Genomic DNA, 7,357 nt, shown 5'->3' on the forward strand with positions numbered 1-7,357 from the left:
TAACTAAATAATGTGTATAAGCAATGACGAAGCCTCTCTTCAGGGAGACAGAGTAGGATGTGAATCCCGTCTTCCTTCTGCAAGTAGATAAAACTACCTAAGGACAACCATATCTCATTCTTGAATGGAACACCTCAAGCAGCGAGCCCCTTGAGTTCAGAAACAGAGAGGTAGATTGGGATGGGGTTAGTTGAAAGTTCTGGTGAGCCAAATTATGGTAGGTTAAATTAGAGATGAGGCAGTGTGGATGGGAAACGCATATGACTCTTTCAAGAAATTTAGCTTTCAACAGAGAGCAAGAGGACAATAGTGAAGAGGGGCTGGGATCTTCGGAGAGGCTTTTTCTTAAAGTTGGATGACACTTAAAGAGAGGGGAGAGCATGCTTACGTGCCAAGAGGAAGCCAGAGAGAGGAGGAGAGGGTGACATCACAGGGATTGAGCAAGACCTGAGGATGCAGGAGGAGAAGTGATACAGGCAAGGCCCACTACAATAGGCCCAGCAGTATTCTCTTACTCTAGTTTCTTCATTATTCGGTGAATATTCCTAAGACACAATTTTTAGAATAGAGTCAGTAAACTGGATAGAGAAGCCTTCTTACAAATTTTTGTGTTCCTTGCCATAGTATGCTAGATGTGGCAGATATGCCTGCAATTTTTAAAATTCATTAAGTCATTCCTCTGATAAATAATCGACAGTACCCTATTGCTTAGAGGAAATAAAAGTAGAAACTAACTCAAGCCCTTCCAAATGAAGCTAAAATCCTGGGCTCCAGTCTGTTTCCACTACAGCTGCCCTTTCCAGCCAGGTTGCTAGGTTGGCTTGCCCACATATATGCTTTGCTCATCCTGCTGCCTCTGCCCTACTCCCACCCCAACACAATATTATTCCTCTCTTAAGGAGTCTGAGAATAAAAATCCCAACCTATTGTTGCCTACGAGGTCCTTCAGGATCTGCCTTTTGCTTATCTCTCCAACTGCATACAAAACCACTCTCCCGCAAACTCTCTTCTGTTCCTGGAACAGGGAAGTACTTTCTTGCCTCCAGACATTCACCCTTACCCCTGACTGCTGCCTGGAATGCTTTCTTTAGCTTTTTAAAATTTTTATTTGTGTGTGTGTGTGTGCCTGTGGCTGGCTACTTTTCATCCTACAGTTCGCAGTCGGAATGTCACTTTATCTGACTTGATGAAAGTAGATCTATTTAATGTAAATCCCATACCCTGTTATGAGTTACCATAATACACTTTTTCTTTGCTTGAAAGCAAAGAAAGCAAAGAAAAAGTGTATTATGGTAACTCATAACAGGGTATGTTTGCTGTCCTTCCCCTTTCCTCCCAACAGAATGGAAGCTCCATGAGGTCTGTACATGACGTCTCACCTTTCTTATCCCCACTGCCTATTATAGTGCTTGACAAATGTTTCACAAATGAATGAACGAACAGCTTCTCCATAGTCTCAAACTCCCCTTAAATCCCACCACCATAGTGAATAATAATAGTTTATACGTACTGAGTGCTTACCCTGTTCCAGTGGTACATCTGTTATCCTACTTAATGACTCCTCATCCCCCAGTTTACCTCCTGTAACCCATACAGTAGTTTTTAACCAGGCCACACATTCTGTATTTAATCACAATTTAGCCTCTTGCTTTGTTATGTAACATATTACACGCATCACTCTTTTTGGTCTAATGAAATAAAAATTCTTAGTGCTTTCCTTAGTGTTTAAGGTATGCTGAGTGACTGAAGGTACACCACCCCAGATTATAAGCTTAACATAATAAGAATGTTGATAAGCTGTCTTTATTATAAACTTCAAACAGAAAACCTAACCCAACTTGGAAGTGGACAAACACCATTCTACCTATAAAATATAAGAATTGGTTAAGGTAAGATAGTTTGAGCTTAGCGGCAGGAGATAATGCAGTTCAATATCCTCTTTTTCCAGATGAATTTGCCAAAATCTTAACTTGCTAGAAAGGATAGTCTAGTCAGTCAAACATGCTTGCAAAACCAAGTTTCTTCACACTGAGAAGCCGTAGGAAAGGGTCCTAGCATTAAGTGTTGACTATTGAATTTTGAAATATCTGCTTTGCAGTATTGTGAAATCCCAACCTGAAGAGTCTTCCAGTGTTCATGATTTCAGGAGTTCCTTTGCCCACTTCTAGGCAGTGGCTTGGGAAACATGGAATTTATCCCGGTAGAAATGGCAGAGAATAAGTTCCTCCCAAACTCTTCTAGATGCTTTTACAGTCTGGAAATTTGGTTCTACATCGCATCTTAAAGAGGTTACAGCTGCAACCAACACCTTCATGTCTTGAGCTCATATCAAAAGGAGCATCCCTGGACTTCAAGGAGCCCTGCATCCCTTGTGAAAGACGACTTCAGGGGCAGTTAGCTCTGTTCACCTCCTCTCCCCTGGGTGTGGCCTTCCCCAAGGCAAGTAGTAAGCTTGGAGTCCCCCAGGGCCCTTGTTTCTAGCACTCTATCCCTGAAAGCCTGAAATCTTCTCAGGCTTTGAGTACACCATGGTGATTTTCTTCTTGGGTTCCACCGTGGAGCAGATGTGTGTAGTCAGGAAAATGTTGCTCAACCTGTCTCTCCTCATCTGACAAGTCATCAGGAAGCATTGTTCTGCTGGATGTCCTCCTGGGTATGCGTCCTCAAAGGGAGCCTCCCTCTACTAGGAAGGGTGTCTTCTTTTCATTAAATCTTCAACTCCACAGACCCAACTGTTCATTGCAGTAGAATCTAAGCAATGCTGTACTTTGCCAAGGACTCTGTTTTTTAGCTTCTTCTGTGGCCAGGGATGTAATTAAATGCCATCGTTTTAATGACACACATTTTCCATTCCGGCTGCTTAAAGTTCCTTCTCTGCTAAATAGTTTAGCAATTATCTCTTTGGCCACCACCTACCACCCTGGGAATGGCCTGCCAGAGTGAGGGGTACTCCTGCCATTTTAGAGTCCCTGTAAATTAGGAAGAACTCTTAGCAACTCGAGTAATGTCATGATGTAGCCTATTTATTTATTTATTTATCTATTTATCTATTTATTTATTTATTTATTTATTGTAGTGGAAGATTGCTATCTTCTCATTTTATATTAGGACTACTGGGAACAAGCATCATCAAGGTGGCCAAAATTACCAAAAAGCCAGCTTTTCAAAATTCTTAAATGTACACTATTCCAGAGTGTAGAGTAAGAGAACTTCACATTCATTTCCTCAAGAGCTCAAATTTAGATACTAACATTATCTCTGAGTGAGACTGTAGAGTCCCAAAGCATGTATTAGATCGTTTATCAGTGTAAATAACACTTAAAATATGCCACAATGTAATCCTGCTTTTGGTATTGCTTTATTTTAATCTTCATGTATCAGGAACCAAAAAAAAAAAAGAAAGAAAAAAAAAAGGTGCCCAAACCAATACCAACTTCTTGGAGCTTCCGGCTTGGAAGTCCCACCACTAGTTGGGGCCGTTGTATTGGGGGGCGGGGGGAGGTGATGAAAGGTTGCGTCTGAAGGCAGGACTTGGGCAGCAAAAATTTCAAGGCCAGCTCTCACGGTCTCCGAGATTTGGTCGCTGCGCTCCCACAGAGACCCGTGGGGTCTGGGAGGGTGGAGGGACCTGAGCGTTGCCTGACCCGAACTAGTGCCGCGCCCCCCGCCACCACCTGGAAGAAATCTTGAGACGGAGTCGCAGTGGGGCTCGGAATGGGGCGTGGCCGCGGACGGGTTGGGGCGGGATCTCGTTGGGATGAGGCGGAGCTGAGGACAAAATGGGGCGTGGCCTCGAACGGGGGGGTGGAGCCTCGGGCAGCACCGAGGAGAGGACAAGGTGGAGAAAAATGAGTCGGGCCTGGCCGGAAGTTCAGAGGATTTGCTTCCGAGTGCCGGAAAAGCCGCGCCTGCGCGCTCCCGGCACCTGGGCGGTCCGCGTATCGTGGGTGCGGCGGGGAGACTGCGAGTGTGTCTGTTTTTCGTTTCCGTTTTCCTCCCATTCTCAGTTTCTTGGCGAAAACCGGGACGTGCAGGGGCAGACCGACGGACAGACCCACCCACTGTGCCCCACCTATGTTTGGCCACGAGGACGCCCATTTCTCTCTGGACCCCGCCCATTAAAGCAGTTTCGGGATGCCCCTGTATGGACCTATTTCCTAAAAGTGAAAAATTAGTGTTTAACCGTTTCGCAGTTGGTAATTTTGGGGGAGGAGACACCCTACCGTGGGGCAGAGGAAATTCCAAGGGGACAGCGGTAAGGGACTCGTGGACCCGCACACGAAGAACGCCCCTTTCCGCAAGCTGGGGTGACGTGAAGTTTGACAGGTCCTGGACCCCTCGGTTTACCCCTGGCAGAGTTCTGGATGCCCGGGAACGGATTTGGGGCCATGCCAGTTTCCAACCACTTTAACCGCATTGCATCCTCATTTTGTGTCTTCTATCTAGATTCTCGATTCAGTGATTTGAGACTTGCAGGGTTGGCTGGAAGCCACAGCCCAGCCTCACGATGCAGTCTGAATCCAGCCGGTGTGATGAGGAGACCCCTTCTCTCTTGTGGGGTTTGGATCCTGTGTTTTTAGCCTTTGCAAAACTCTACATCAGGGACATCCTGGACTTGAAGGAGTCCCACCAGGTGCCAGGTATGTTGCTGATCCGCGTGGTCGTTGCCCTGTGCTACGTTTGCACCCCACACTCCCCCAAAGCTGCAGAAATTTGAGACATTGGAGCTTTCATGAGAGCCTTTCCTCCTGCAAACTTTGAAAATGACCTAGCCTGAACCCTCAAATTAGTTCATTTTTATGCAAGCTTAAAGCAGTCTAAGTCTTTTCTTAAATAGATGTTTGGGAAAGTAGTCTTTGTACTGAGGAATGTTTTTACTTGGTTTTGAAGTCTCGTGTTTAGAAATGCTCAGTTATTTTTCTCTGGGCCTGCTCTTGGTAGAATGCTCACTGGACTAGGCATCCCTAGGCTTTGCTCCCTTTCAGAACTGTGCCATTTACCTGGCTTAGTTGTGATAAACCTGTAAAGCTTCTTTGTAAAAATGGGGATTAACTTAATTTTGTGGGGTTTTGTTTTTAATTCATATCAAACATCAGAATATTATCTCCCTGAGAGGAAAGACACCATCTGCTTTGTTCACATATGTAATCCCAGTGCTTAGAACAGCATCTGGCATGTGGTAGACTCTCAAGAAAAAGTGAATTGGAGCAACAAAGCATTATAAGTGTAAAGTAAAAGAAGTCACTTTTTTTTTATTAGAATGGTGGTCACTAAAGACAGGCTCTTTATACCTAAAAATATAACAAATATACTATGGTGTAGATTTAAATAGTTCACATAGCTGTGGATAGATCTATACATGTTTACTGGGCTATATGAGAAGTTTGGTTAAACTCTGCTATTTCCAATGAATAGTGTAAAAGTGGAAATTCTCCAGTTTCAAGGAGGTGATATCTCCAGGCGCCAGCCCCAGGAGAAGCACAACATTCCGAGGTGCAGATGATAAAACGGTCTACTAGGCCCTGTTTGATTTGAGAGTTCCCCCGGATACATTTATCTTTGTACAAAACGTTAACGGCTAACTTCTGCTTCTTGTAATCTGCTTATTCAAGGATGTAGTTGGAGGCTTTATAAGCTGCCTCCTCTGGAAGCTCAGGGCTGAACTCCTCTAACCCTGCGTGGGAGAGAGTCAGTCGCCAGCCGGCTAATAAAGGCTCATAATTAATCTCAATTGGCTCCGTGGGTCTTAGAATCATTCGCGCCATGACAAATAGCAAGCTGTGAGTCAGAAATAGTCAAGAATCTCAAGTACGCACAGTTCAATGTGACATATTGTGTGTTTCCAGTTCTATATACAAATATATCTGGGTGACCTTTTGTACAGATTTTTCACCACACCTTTATTTCCTAATTATTGTTGGAAATGGTGGTTTTTTCCTTGGAAGGCAGCCATCCTCCCCCACATTTGTCCGTTTTCCAGAACTGTCTGGCATTCTAAATAGCTCATCTCAGGAAGAAATTAATTCATACCAAATGCCAGCCTTGCTTAAAGATCTTCTGTAGGTGCTCAAGGAAGTATCGGGAGCATGACAGAGTCTTACCTCTTCTGTAGGTGAAAGACTTTAAGGTATTTTAATAACAAACCAAGGAAAATTGGTCCTGATGAGCTTTGCTATATTACTTGCGATAATGCTTCAGATGTGGTTTTTAAAGTGAAACCTCATGACTAAAGCATACATAGTGATCTTTAGATTATACTGTAGTGTTCTCTAAGGGTGAGAAATTCCACTAATTTAGGTTTTTACTTTTGTGTTTTTGTTGTTTTGGTTTGGTATGGTTTGTTATAAAGAAAAAAACTTCTTTTTTGAGTACATAAAATTTAGAAATGTTTAAATAGCAAAGAATATCTTAAGTAAAATTACAAAAGTTAACTAAAAAATGATAAAACAGGAAAAGAATGTTTAAGAAAGAATTTGGTAGGCCTTTGTCTTTCTTAGGAGATCTTTAGATTTCTGGAATGAGTGTCTTTGTTATTCCTGGTGGCCCCTTGAAACACACCTGAATTTATGCTAATGAGTTGCCTCTGGCTGGGCCACTAGGTAGTTTCTGGATTGGGGGAGAAGGGGGAAGTTGTTCATACCTGAAAGACTAATTGTGTGATTATAGTGTTGAGATTTGAGCCACTTGACTTCAGCCTGACTCCTTGAGATGAGAGGGGCACTGGAAATGGAGTTCTCACATGGCCAACAATTCAATCAATCTTGCCTATGTAACAAAACCCTAATAAAAACTCTGGGCCCTGAGGCTTGGTTGAGCTCTCCTGGTTGGTAATCATACATCCTTATGTCCTAAGGACAAGGAAGCTTCGTGCTTGGACTCTGCCATACTTTGTCCGATGCACCTCTTCATTTGACTTGTCTCAATGAAACCAGAGGGCAATTGAGTCTGGGGCTCATGCTGCTTGTACATAGCGAATAGATCAACACAGGAGTTGGGATATTTAGAATAAGCGTTCATTGTCTGAGCACCAGTGATGCGAGAAGGCAGCAGGTTACCACCTTCAAAACTGCCTTACTTTCTCATCTGGCTTAGAGTATTCAAGGGAAAATCTGGGCATTATTCCAGGGACTACGTGATGGTTCTGGGGGTGTCTGTTGTGCTTCACGGAGTCATTCCTCTGGCAACGTGGTCCTCCAGTGGCGTTAGCAATCCAGGTACAAAGATGAGAGTAGTCTGGAAGAAATGCTAGACCAGAAGGATTGTGATCCTTAAAGGGCATTAATCATAAGTTTCAGGACAACTTTCTATGGCAGGGGACATTCCAAGCTCTAGGTCAAGCCGCAGGGGACAATCTATT

The 7,357-nt window shown here is 43.7% G+C and overlaps 1 protein-coding gene across 7 annotated transcripts in view; it reads left to right on the forward strand.

Moving 5' to 3' along the window:
• The first annotated feature begins 3,904 nt into the window (after positions 1–3,904).
• STN1 (STN1, CST complex subunit) overlaps positions 3,905–7,357 on the forward strand; it is a 33,806-nt gene continuing 30,353 nt past the window's right edge. For 2 of the 7 annotated variants that reach the window (XM_025039173.1, XM_015596398.2), the window contains exons 1-2: positions 3,905–4,142; positions 4,447–4,640. In XM_025039173.1, coding sequence (XP_024894941.1) covers positions 4,508–4,640 — 133 coding nt within the window. In that variant the 5' untranslated portion in view covers positions 3,905–4,142; positions 4,447–4,507. Of the gene's footprint in view, positions 4,327–4,446; positions 4,641–7,357 lie in introns of all 7 variants that reach the window. The other 5 variants (XM_006920887.3, XM_006920888.3, XM_015596397.2 and 2 more) reach the window with 4 other exon arrangements.

This window comes from Pteropus alecto, unplaced genomic scaffold (assembly GCF_000325575.1).
Source record: "Pteropus alecto unplaced genomic scaffold, ASM32557v1 scaffold177, whole genome shotgun sequence".
NCBI classification, from domain to species: Eukaryota; Metazoa; Chordata; class Mammalia; order Chiroptera; family Pteropodidae; genus Pteropus; species Pteropus alecto.